Source organism: Panicum hallii, chromosome 8 (genome assembly GCF_002211085.1).
Source record: "Panicum hallii strain FIL2 chromosome 8, PHallii_v3.1, whole genome shotgun sequence".
Taxonomy (NCBI): Eukaryota; Viridiplantae; Streptophyta; class Magnoliopsida; order Poales; family Poaceae; genus Panicum; species Panicum hallii.
Genome location: NC_038049.1, coordinates 44,127,040 through 44,139,751, shown reverse-complemented (window position 1 = coordinate 44,139,751; position 12,712 = coordinate 44,127,040). Strand labels below are relative to the sequence as shown.

Sequence of the window (12,712 nt, the reverse complement as noted above, 5' to 3'; positions counted from 1 at the left end):
CATAGCCTCACCCGTCTCTCACGCCCCTTCCTTTCCGGTCGTCCTCCTCTCCTCTTGTCTCTCGTGTGCGCGGGGCGCGGGCAGCTGGGCGCGGCGGCTGGGCACCGCAGCCTGTGGGCGCGGGCGGCATGCGGCGAGGCCGCATGTAGGAGCAGACGGCGTGGCGACCGGCCGACGGCCAGCCAATGTCGGGCACAGGGTTGGCCTGCGGGTTGTCGGCCATGCATCGGGCAGGCTCGGGCTAGGATTTTTAGCCCGATGCTTGAATCGGGTCAGCACGGACCGGTATAAAAGAATCTCGTGTTTCTTATGTCCCGGCTCAAACCTGATCCGTCCTGACCTATGATTAGGCCTAGTCATTTGTCAGATCTACAGGTGGTGAAATGTGTGTCCGATGAGATGTTTTCTACTGCTTCTTGTTGCTAGAGGGGGCCGTCAATAGAAATTGGATTTTTAACTTCGGTTAGAGCATTCACAGTGTGTTTTATTGATTTCGATGCTTGCTTTTTTTTTAGGGGTAATTGACGGTGCTTGCTTGGTTTTGGGTTTGTGCTGCAGTGTTGAGAATCTGTTTACAGAACGAATACACGGCCCATTCAGATTGGTCTAAGATGGATCACCACGATAGTCTTTTAAACAAGCGACCCGAATTCTGATGGGCCTTGACGGACCAAATTCTTCCCATGATTCATCCATCCAAATCACTAAAAACTGGCTCCAATTTCTTCTTCCTTCTCGGTCAGAAAAAAAAAACACACGAAACTGGCCAGGCGCTACTGCCCCCGCTACGCCACCACGCGGCCGCGCCGCGCCGCGCGCCGCCTCTTCTCCACGGCCGCCGCGCCATGCCTTCCCTTCGACCCACCGCATGCCCCGCCTTCCCTTCCTCCCCCACAGGCCTCCGCCTCCGCCTCGCCTTTCCACCCGCTCGCCTCCCACCCGCACCCGGCCGTCGCCGCGTTCCCGCGCGCCGGCTTCTCCGTCCTCGCCGACCACCCGCTCCTCGCGCGCGCCGTCCACGGCTTCGCCCTCCGCCGCGCGCTCCCGCTCAGCGCCTTCCACCGCAACACCCTCCTCGCCTTCTACTTCCGCCAGGGCTCCTCCCCCGTCGCCGCCCTCCACCTGTTCGACGAGATGCCTCAGAGGACCGACTCCTCCTGGTACACCACCGTCTCCGGATGCGTGCGCTGCGGCCTCGACTCGACAGCCTTCTCCCTACTGCAGGACATGCGGGAGCGTGACGTGCCCCTCAGTGGCTTCGCGCTCGCCAGCCTCGTCACGGCCTGCGAGCGCCAGGGCTGGGAGGAGGGCGCGGCGTGCGGCGCTGCCATCCACGCGCTCACACACAGGGCCGGGCTCATGGGGAACGTATACATCGGGACCGCGCTCCTGCACCTCTACGGCTCCCGTGGGCTCATGTCAGATGCCCAGCGACTGTTCTGGGAGATGCCTGAGCGGAACGTCGTCTCCTGGACAGCGCTTATGGTCGCATTGTCATCGAATGGGTACTTGGAGGAGGCATTGGCAGCTTATCATCGGATGAGGAGGGAAGGTGTTCCGTGCAATGCGAATGCCTTCGCCACGGTGGTCAGCTTGTGTGGGTCACTCGAGGATGAGGTGGCTGGGCTTCAGGTCGCCGCCCATGTCGTGCTTTCTGGCCTGCAGACGCATGTTTCAGTGGTGAACTCGCTTATCACCATGTTTGGGAACCTGGGAAGGGTACAGGATGCCGAGAGGCTCTTCGGTCGAATGGAGGAGCGGGACCGGATATCTTGGAATGCGATGATATCCATGTACTCACATGAAGGGGCCTGCAGCAAATGCTTTATGCTACTTTCAGATATGCGTCGTCATGGTGGAGTGAGGCCTGATGTGACCACTCTGTGCAGCTTGGTATCTGTCTGTGCCACGTCGTATCATCTTGCCCTTGGAAGTGGGATTCATTCCCTGTGTCACAGGAGTGGTCTGCATTCTTCTGTTCTGGTTGGTAATGCCCTTGTTAATATGTACTCTGCTGCTGGGAGAGTGGATGAGGCTGAGTCTCTGTTTTGGAGCATGAGCAGACGGGATGTAATATCGTGGAACACTATGATTTCATCTTACGTGCAGAATGATAGCTGTGCTGAAGCACTTCAGACATTGGGTCAGTTACTTCGAACTGACGAAGGTCCACCAAACCACATGACATTTTGCAGCGCTTTAGGAGCATGTTCAAGTCCAGAAGCCTTGATGGATGGCAGAACAGTTCATGCCATGGTATTGCAGCAGAGTCTTCAGAACAATCTACTGATTGGAAATTCTCTCCTCACAATGTACAGTAAATGCAATTCGATGAAAGATGCAGAGAGAGTATTTCAGACAATGACGTGTTGTGATGTTGTTAGCTGCAATGTGCTTATTGGGGGCTACTCAACACTTGAGGATGCTACAAATGCAATGCGTGTATTTTTTTGGATGAGGGGTACTGGGATAAAGCCAAATTATATCTCAATAATAAATCTCCAGGGATCTTGCAAATCTTCACATGATTTGCGTAGTTATGGAATGCCACTGCATGCATACATAACACAGACTGGATTATTATCAGACGAGTATGTTACAAACTCGTTGATCACAATGTATGCAACCTGTGGTAATTTGGAATCTAGTTCTGATATATTCTGCAGAATCAAGAATAAGAGTGTTATTTCCTGGAATGCTATCATCGCTGCCAATGTACGACATGGCCGTGGAGAGGAAGCTCTAAAGCTCTTCACGGATTTGCGGCATGCTGGAAACAAACTCGATCGTTTTTGTCTAGCTGAATGTTTGTCATCCAGTGCAAGCTTGGCATCATTAGAGGAAGGCATGCAGCTACACAGTCTTAGTGTGAAATGTGGGCTGGATAAAGATAGTCATGTTGTTAATGCCGCAATGGATATGTATGGGAAATGTGGAAAGATGGATGATATGTTGAAACTGCTGCCTGATCCTGCCAGTCGGCCGACACAATGTTGGAATACATTGATATCAGGTTATGCAAGATATGGCTATTTCAAGGAAGCTGAGGATAAATTCAAGCACATGGTCTCGATAGGGCGAAAGCCAGACTATGTGACATTTGTTGCCCTCCTCTCGGCTTGTAGTCATGCTGGTCTAGTAGACAAGGGCATCAGTTACTACAACTCTATGGCTTCTACATATGGTGTGTCCCCTGGAATAAAACATTGTGTTTGCATTGTGGATCTCCTTGGACGTTTAGGGCGATTTGCAGAGGCAGAGAAATTTATTGAAGAAATGCCAGTCTTGCCAAATGATCTAATATGGAGGAGTTTGCTGTCCTCTAGTAGAACTTACAAAAATCTGGATATTGGGAGGAAAGCTGCCAAGAATCTCCTGGAATTGGATCCATTTGATGACTCTGCATATGTTCTTTTGTCAAACTTATATGCTACAAACGCAAGATGGGTAGATGTTGACAAATTAAGAAGTCACATGAAGACCATCAAGTTAAACAAAAGACCTGCCTGCAGCTGGCTCAAGTTGAAGAATGAGGTGAGCACCTTTGGTATAGGTGACCGGAGTCATATGCATGCAGAAAAGATCTATGCAAAGTTGGACGAAATCTTGCTAAAGCTCAGGGAATTAGGCTATGTGGCTGATACCTCATCTGCGCTACATGATACGGATGAAGAGCAAAAGGAGCAGAACCTGTGGAACCACAGCGAGAAGCTCGCATTGGCATACGGGCTTATTGTTGTGCCAGAGGGATCTACAATAAGGATATTCAAGAATCTCAGGGTCTGTGCAGACTGCCATCTGGTATTTAAGCTGGTTAGCATGGTTTATCACAGGGAAATGGTTCTGAGAGATCCTTACAGGTTCCACCAATTCAAAGGTGGATCCTGCTCTTGTTCAGATTTTTGGTGAGATAGTCATACACCAATTCAGATTTTCGGCTGTACATGTCAACACAGGATTCGCTCTCCTCCTCTGACACACATATCTGAAAACCGATGGAGCTGACTGTCAAACTCACACCCGCCCCTTGTGTATGTAAAGATGCGAATTACCCAGGACACATGTGTCTCTTTTTCTTCTTTAGCCATGTGGATGTACCAACTACTTGTTCTCTTGACACATAACTTCTTCAACCTGCAGTGAGTGGTGGATTTTGAATCAGAATCAGCCAAACTGTAATGGGCCAATCGTCACTCTTGTCTTTGATCCAAACCACGATGGGCTTTATGGGCTTCTATATGCATTATGCTTAATGGGCCATGATGCATTCCTGCAGAAAAATATCATGCAAGCCCATTCTTTGGGTGGGTCACGTCTTATGGGTGCATATGGGCTACAAATGGTTAAAAGACTGAAAATGTGATTAAACAAAAACTGAAAATGGTGCAAACTCGACAGGAAACATACCTAGAAGTTTCCAAAATTCCTAAAAAATTGCACAACAGCAGGTAAGGCTATGACCTACATCCCCAGAAATTTCAATTCAAACTTCGGTTTTTCTTTCGGAAGAATCTAGGCAACCAAATAGGCCTCATGAACACGAACATATTCACAAAATCAAGGGTAAGACCTTGTAGAAGAAACTTGCGGACGGGTGAGGAAGAGCAGCAAAATAAACAAAGAAGTGGTCCCAAACTACTCCTTTAACTGAAGAAGAGAAAATAATCAAAAAGAGAAAATTTTCAGGTTCCTCTCAAAAAAGAAAAAAAAAGGAGAAAATTTTCAGGTACAAGTACATTATGTGTCCAAAATAAAATATCACCAATAATCATGGCAATGTCCTATTTGTTGTACCTTGCATGCTGTAGGTCGTTGCATCATGTGGTAGCAGCTAGATCGTCAGCTGAAATGATCACAATGCCGGTCCTGAGCATTAACCAAGAAGCTAGCCCTCCGTCCAGATCTATCGATCTCACCCGAATTTCGTGGCAATTGAATTGAGGTGATTTGAGACCTGCTGCATTTAACCTGTCAGTGACGATCGATGCAGGCCAGATGCTTGTCTATGACGGAACCATTCAATGAACTGCCGATGTACGGTGATCTGAATACAACTTCTGTCTGAATTCCTTTCTTTTTCTTTTCAGGAGTGTTCTGAATTACTCGTTTATTTCAATAATGCTGGATATATATTTAAAAACAAACAATTGGTACAAACAATGATTAAATCAAAAAATGACATGTATTTGCAAACCAAAACGACTTGTAAAGCGAGATTTATTGTTTTACAATGGAAGGAGCAATCTCTTCTTTTATTATTTTTTGATGAAACAGGAGGGGCCACGCCTCTACTGGATATATATTTAAAGAAGGAGCAACCGTTGGCAGATACGTTCTTGGTCCCTGAATTGAAAACCGTCTTGTATGTGCGTGGTCCACTGAAATCATCTCGCATCCGGTCGCGGCGATCTGCAGCCAGTGATGCTGGATGGTTAAGGCGTGCGCGCACTTGCGTCCGCAGTGTAGTAGTTGCACACTAATGTTCAGACAACGGGTACGAAATCCCGAGCAAATTTGCAGCAGTCTGGTTTTAGTTTACTCGCCTTTTTTGTGCAAATTTACAGTCCGGTTTGGGCCTGAATGCCTTGTCGATCTGTACTTCCAAGTTCCAAGGTCACCATGCCCTGGGACCTCCTGAGCATTTAGCTTCGCCTGATGAACCGTCAATGGTGGTAGCGGGAAGCAGACGCTAGCTACCGGTGATGAATTAACCTCTAGTACAACCTAAGCCTTGAGGCTATCTCCTTGTGCGAGACCTGCATGAGATCGGTAGGGGCATTTGGGCCCTGGCACCAAACACTTGAATTCATTCGTTCCCGGCAACGGCAAGGACGATCGATGTTGAGAGAGCTGGAGAACTCTGGAGCTTGGTCTTGGTGTACTGTCCTCGTCTCCAATTCGCCGCAACTTGCAGACCCTGGACGCACGGGCACAGTGTCCGGGACAACCGGTTGCTACGCGCTGCCCCAGATGCATGCATGGATCGGGTTCAACCACATTTCGGCGCAGACAAGTTAAGGCCACCGGCCGCCGTGTCAGGATCCATCGTGCCCGAGCAGCGACGCGTGATGCATCTTCTACAGGCCGTGGTGCGCTTGCAGTTTGAGAGTACGTACATACAGTGGCACGCGGCGTCATCGTCTTCGACATAGTATACGCTTCCATCCATCAGCAGGATTGATTCGGACACAGTGCAGAGGACAGTGAGTGGTCACAACAGCTCAGTTTGAGGCTGGCCGGCCTGCCTGCCTGATTTGTTCGATCAGTACTGCCACTGCACACGTACTGCCTGCCTGTGCTGCCGCCATGTACGTTCACCTCTGCCCTGCCCCTTATCCTGACGTGACCACGAGGTAGCTGTGGGTCTCGTAGCTAGTACCGCAAGATGGAATTGAAGGGGACTCTCGGACTCGGCTCCATCGGGCTAGCTAGCAACATCGCGTGGCATTCATTCATTCCGATCCGTCGTCCCCTACTTAGTACCAGGGGTCCATGGAACCGAGGTGGGTGCCGGGCCCCATCGATGGTTGTAGCTAGCCAGTTGCCGCGAGCTGCCGCCGCGGGGTGAAACTGGAACTGATCAACGCTGGCGGGGGCACGGCGGAGTGAGAGAGTGACTAAGGATGGAAGTGGATTGGATAGGTATGAAAATGAATTGGAATATTTTAGATATCTATCTTTCAATTTCTTTCTAATTTTTATATTTTCTTTCAGCTTCCATCCCTGGTAGTGAGTGACCACCTGATGAATGAATGAACGAACGATGATGCCAGCGAGCTGCCTGCTGGGCGATGCGTCGAAGTGGATGAACGTGAAGCAAGCAAGCAACCTACAGGCCGATGGCGCCCTAGCTCGTTGATTTGATTTGATGCCTCACCGAGCGCGGCAGTGATTACTGCGCGGTGGCCAGGCGCCCGGCCGGGCGGCGATAGTTGATTGGTTGCTTTTGCATGCTTTTCCTCGATCCCTGCTGCGATCGCAGCAGGCGTTTACTGTGGCGGTGGCGGTGGCACTGGCACTGGCTCGGCAGCGCAGCAGCACAACGTGCTCTCGCGACCCATGCTGCCTGACTGCCTGCCTCTCTCTCTTTCTTGCTAGGAATGTGACAGTGCGTCCGTAGCCTCGTTTACTGCTTACCAACAACTGCAATGGCTCCTCGTGATTCCAGACAGTGAACTGATTCGCAATTTGACCGTACAGTGACACGTCGCGTTTGTAGTCCAACGGTTAGGATAATTGCCTTCCAAGCAATAGACCCGGGTTCGACTCCCGGCAAACGCAAACCATTCCTTTATTTTTTTTTCGTTTTTGGGTTTGAACTGTTCCCAAGTGCTATGATCTTTGGTATGGCCTGAGGAAACAGACAGCAGCTGGCTATCAAGAAACAATACAAATATGCTTCAATTCCTGCTTTTATCAATCCTGGGGATATTTCTTCAGAGACATGCAGCTCTGAACCTCCCGAAACAATGTACGACGGTCGCTGTTGCGAGTAAATCATCGTCGTTGATGAGTCATTGTTACGGATAAATTACATATATCGTCGTCGCTAATTAATTAACGATGCCTGGAACAAGAGAGATGTAATTCCCGTGCTATGTTTCAGCATTGCTTTCTTATTGGTATTATTATCGAGAAGCTAATCCAACTCGCACATGCATCCGTTGTCTCATTTAATGGCACATTCAGTTTCCTGCTTTTTGTTGACCAAGGGCCTATTTAGATCCCCTCCAAATTCCAACTTTTTACACTCTCTCCATCACATCAATTTTGGGACATATACATGAAGCAGTAAATGTATGTAAAAAAATAACTAATTGCACAGCTTAATTGTACATCACGAGACGAATCTTTTAAGCCTAGTTAGTCCATGATTAGATAAAATTTGTTAAATACAAACGAAAGCGCTACATTACTCCGGTTTATAACATTTGCAATTTTGGGTGCATCTAAACAAGGCCCAAGTAGTGAGTGAGTCATCACTGGATCGGAAAAGAAATACTTCTATATCACCTGACAAACTAAAGATCTTCATAATGTAAATCCAGGGTTTTTTCGTCAAAGCTAAGGTTGTTCTCTCTCTCTCTCTCTCTCTCGGAACTCGTTAGAGGTGAGAAGATGCTAAGTTTTGACCTAACACGTACGTTTTCGATGAACTTGCACAGGATCATGCACAACAAGAGCTGTACAAATCCCAACTGCACTAATTAATTCACAGTGTAGTAATGCTGCTCTGCAGTATGTTTCATACAGCCTTGTAGTTTTCTTTACTAGCACATAAATAAATATAATCACAAAGAAATCCCTAAAAGTTAACCAAATAAATAAATACAAGTTAAAGAGAAGCGAAGAGCAGAAATGGACAGATCAATCTTCCAAGTCTAATCCAAAGTCAAGAACTATTTATATCATTTTCACCTTACTTGGCTGTTCTTTTTTTTAAAAAAAAAGTAACCAACGGCATGTACTTCCAAAAGAAGAGAAATAAACCCCATGCTGTTTTCAGCATAGCTTTCATATTAGTATTATTAAGCTGCCACTAATCCAACTTGCACATGCATCTGTCCATTGTCTCCCTTAATGGCACATTCAATTTCGTGCTTTTTGTAGCCCAAGTTGTAGTGAGTGAGTCATCACTAGGAAGGAAACTTCAATGTCACCAGACAGATCATAGATCTTCATGAATTATTTCAGGGGTTTTCTTGGAAGATTGACAGCTTTTGTTTTTCCCCCTTGGCACTCTAGCTAGGGTGAGAAGATGCTAACACGTACTCCGTTTTCTATGAACTTGCAAAGGATGCACATGAACGATTTAATTCAAACTGTAGTTTTCTTTACAGATACATAATAAATAAAATCAAAGAAATCCCTACAAATAAACCTAATTAATAAAGAGAAGCAAAGAGCAGAAAATGAACAGGCCAAACAAACTTCCAAGTCTCAAACACCAAAAAAGTCAAGAACTATTCATCTCATTTTTCACCTGACTTAATTTGTTGCTTTTGTAGAACCAACAATAAGGTTGACATTTAGTTTTTCTTTTCTGTACTCTTGTCTTTCTTCTTCCCTGCCGTAGCTGCTCCGCCGGCGGCGATGGCGGCGGACTTGTCGTCGGTTGATCTGACGATACCGTCGTTGCCGGCGAGCATGAGGTACTTGTCCTTCCTGGTGAGCATGGTGCAGCCGTAGCCGAGCGCGTCCCCCATCTTCCTCTGCACGAGGTTGGCCATGTCGGTGCTTGGCGCCGCCCCGCTCCTCACCGGCGACGTGTCCACCTTGTCGAGGTACTGCACGGTGTAGCACATCCGCGGGTTCACCATGTAGTAGAGCGGGTCGAAGCACTTGAGCCCCCCCGCCGTGGTGGCGTAGAACATGGACGTCTCGACGGCGATGCCGACGGGGACGACGTCGTCGCTGAGCTCGGCGAACAGCGGGCTGAACCGCAGCAGGTAGGGCTCCCGGCAGGTGGTGCCCTCGGGGCAGACGACGACGAGGTCGCCGCGGTCCAGCAGCCGCGCCATGACGGCGCCGTCGCTGTCCCGGTCCCGCGTCAGGCGCACGGTGCGCCCTATCGGCGAGATGAGCTCTGACAGGCGGCTGAGGCTGTAGGAGACGGCGCGCACCTGCCGGTCCAGCGCCACGGACACGTAGACGGGGTCGATGAGCGTGCGGTGGTTGCAGACGAAGAGCTGCCCGCGGCCGCCGGAGGGGAGCGCCGGGCGGCCGCCCTTGAGGCGCCACGACATGCCGGTGGCGGCGAGGAGCGGGGTGGAGTACCGGTACGGCACGGCGAGCGCGACCGCGAGGCGGGCCGCGCCCAGGGCGGCGCCGAAGGGCAGCCACGCGAACATGGCGAGCGTGTCGGCGGCGGTCGGGCGGAACGCGAGGCGGCCGTCGTGGAACACCATCGGCTTCGGGTACTTGTCCCGCGCCAGCGGCCGCCACCGGCGCTTCTCGTCGGAGCTCACCAAGAAGATCTCCTGCACGCACGCACGCACGTTCAGAAAAATCAAAAGGAAATAAATCAGATTCCGCCCAGAAGAAAAGAGGAAATTTTAGGGTGAATGAACTAGGAATCAAATCTAGCAGGTGTGCGTGTTGTCCTGCTACTTTTTGGGAAATAAATTAAATATGGAGAATTTTTTTTGGATTGGAAAAGGATGTGAGTCATGGTGAATGATTGAGGTGCGGTGCCTGATGAGCACGACAGCAACAGTACGAAAGATGCGTGTGTGTGTGCGCGCCTCAAGGACAAGTTGTACGTGTTGTCTGTGTCGACCATACAAATACGTGCCTTTCTACTGTTGCCTGCTAGCCAGCACACAACCTGAAGAATATATATCTAGATGCTGCCAACCATACATTTTTTTTATAGGGAACCATACTACTTTGATGGTATCAACTCATAAACCAAGCATGCTACTTTGATGAGCAAAAAGAGTTAGTTATGCATGAGCAACAAAATGCAACATGCATGGTGCATGCAAATCAAACTTAGGGTATTGAAATTTTAAAAACAGTTTGAACAGTTCCAGTTGCCTAGTCAAATTCACAAGAAAATCAAATCAAAATCATTGCGTGGAAAAAAAAAGATCCCAATTGTAGTAGTAGTCCCATGTAGTACGGAGTAGTATGTTGGTTTGTCTTACCTTGCAGCAACGTGCGAGAGGATGCTGGAGGAACTCCGGCGACCCGGCAAACCCCACGACATCCTTCCCCTCGTCCGTCGCCGCCGCCACCACCACCTTGTGGTCGGCTTCCTCCATTAGGCCGGTGTAGAACCCCCAGAGCACCTTCATCTCCGGCGCGACGACGGCGTCCACCCCGAGGTACTCCCGGAGGAACCCCTCCACCATGACCCTGGGCATCGCCGTGGCGCACACTACAGCGACCGCCCTCCCCTCGCCGGCGGCGGCGCGCAGCGCGTCGAACGCCTCGGCCGCCACGTCCTCCATGAGCCACTTGGGCAGCACAGCGCGGCCGGCGCGGAAGCGCGCCCCCGCGCGGAGGCCGCAGAAGCTCACGGCCGCCATGGTCCGCACGGCGGCGGCGCCGCGGGGGCCCACGAGGCGGAGGAGGGGGTAGAGGAGGAGGAGCACCAGGCCGCGGAGGAAGCCGCCGGCCTCCAGCGCGACGAGCATGAAGTAGGGGAAGAGGTCCCCGCCGGAGCGCAGCAGCGCGGCGTCGACGTCGACGACGAGGGTAGTGTGCTGCAGGGCGGGCGCCGGCGGGAGGGCGCCGCGGCGCACCACCGGCTGGCGAGAGGGGCCGTCGTCCGGTGGCGCGGCGGCGGCCCTGGAGATGGGAGGCTGCTTGTTGTTGTTCCGGCCATTGTGGAAGAGGAGGGAGAGCATGGCGGAGAGGAGCTTGTGCGCGAGGAGGAGCTTCTTCTTGGCCATGGCGGCCGGCTGATGGGACTAGATGTAGTAGTGGCGGTGCTCGATATGATCAACGCAAGTTGGTCTCGAGACTCGAGAGAGAGGTCGGGGTTGGTGATGAGAGAGTTAATGTGGTAGCCGGCCGGCCGGCCGTATCGGAGCTGGTGATGATGAAGGAGAAGAAGTGGAGGCGAGGTGTCCGGTTGGTGCGTGGAGGAGGAGATGGGATGGTCCATGGCTCCCGCGCCTGCCTGGTGCCTTATATAGCCGGCCGATCGAGATGGATGGGATGAGGAAGAAGTAGAAGAAGCCGCTTCTTGCAGCTTGGCAGACGTTAGTTGCTACTCATCCTTAGACAGAGACGTCGTGGTGTGGTGGTACAATGCAAGAGGAGAGCGATGGGTCGTGGCGGCCGGCCGTGGTGGTGTTGGACTGTTGGTGACTTGGTGGCAGTAGCAGAGCACGCACTGCACGAGGCGGCAGGACTCATTATTCTGTGTTGGAAACCTGTTTTCGAGCATGCATGCATGGTACTAGGTAGATAGTTTACTTGTACTAGCTGGTTGGTTACAAAGAAAAAAAAAGAAAGAAAGAAAGAAAGAAACTGTTCGTGCACGCATGACGAAACTGAAGCATGCATGGACAGCACGGAATCCGTGATCCTTCTCCGTGTTGTTGATGATCACTTTGAGCTTCGCATGGACGGCGCAAGTATTAATGAGTCCTCACAGGATTGTCAAAAGGGTTGCAGCCATTGCTGGGTTGGTGCCACGCACGATCAATTCCTGACAAGTGCCATGGAGTCTGTCAGGCCGGCGTGAGAACGGAACCATGAAGCCGGCGACCTTCATCCGGCCGGTTCATGCAGTACGTACGTTACCTCAAGATATGATGACGACCGATGTAGCTCTGAATCTGTGATGGTTGACCCGCAAGTCAAGTCCGAATAACCGACAAGAACAGAGTGCAGGCGTGTTTTGGATGGATCGATCCATCTTGCGTACGTGGCCGACGGGCCCGGCCGGCAGTTTCTCCGCGATCTGCGCGGCGAGGTGACGCAACATAATCAGGATCGGAGGACGGCCCGGAGCAGGTAATGGCGTGCCGGCCCATCGGTTACGTTCGGAGAAGGAGCTAGCATGCATGTTGTGAAGATCTATGGCACCATCTAGCTAGCAGGTGTAGCTGAGGCACCGGCCGGCCGCACTACTGCAAAGGATTTTTTTAGCAGGTAAAAATATATTTTTAAAGGCGGGTGAGATACCGTCCCTGATTCTAAAAATTAATTTTTAAAAAATGAAAAAATAATAAAAATTGAAAACAGCAAAATAAAA

General features: G+C 50.6%; 2 protein-coding genes and 1 non-coding gene across 3 annotated transcripts; 2 read left to right on the top strand and 1 right to left on the bottom strand.

Moving 5' to 3' along the window:
• Positions 1-761: 761 nt before the first annotated feature.
• LOC112872465 (pentatricopeptide repeat-containing protein At3g24000, mitochondrial) lies at positions 762-4,101 on the top strand. Its single transcript, XM_025935553.1, has one exon. The coding sequence runs from the start codon at positions 1,135-1,137 to the stop codon at positions 3,907-3,909; it is 2,775 nt and encodes a 924-aa protein (XP_025791338.1). The 5' UTR covers positions 762-1,134; the 3' UTR covers positions 3,910-4,101.
• A 3,108-nt stretch (positions 4,102-7,209) lies between these two features.
• TRNAG-UCC lies at positions 7,210-7,281 on the top strand. Its single transcript has one exon. It is a non-coding gene; the product is annotated as a tRNA-Gly (tRNA).
• A 1,517-nt stretch (positions 7,282-8,798) lies between these two features.
• LOC112901967 (probable glycerol-3-phosphate acyltransferase 3) lies at positions 8,799-11,610 on the bottom strand. The gene is made up of 2 exons (XM_025970845.1): positions 10,650-11,610; positions 8,799-9,980 (listed from the first exon to the last, which is right to left on the bottom strand). Exons 1-2 carry the CDS (start codon positions 11,397-11,399, stop codon positions 9,030-9,032), a joined length of 1,701 nt encoding a protein of 566 aa, XP_025826630.1. The 5' UTR covers positions 11,400-11,610; the 3' UTR covers positions 8,799-9,029.
• Positions 11,611-12,712: the final 1,102 nt, after the last annotated feature.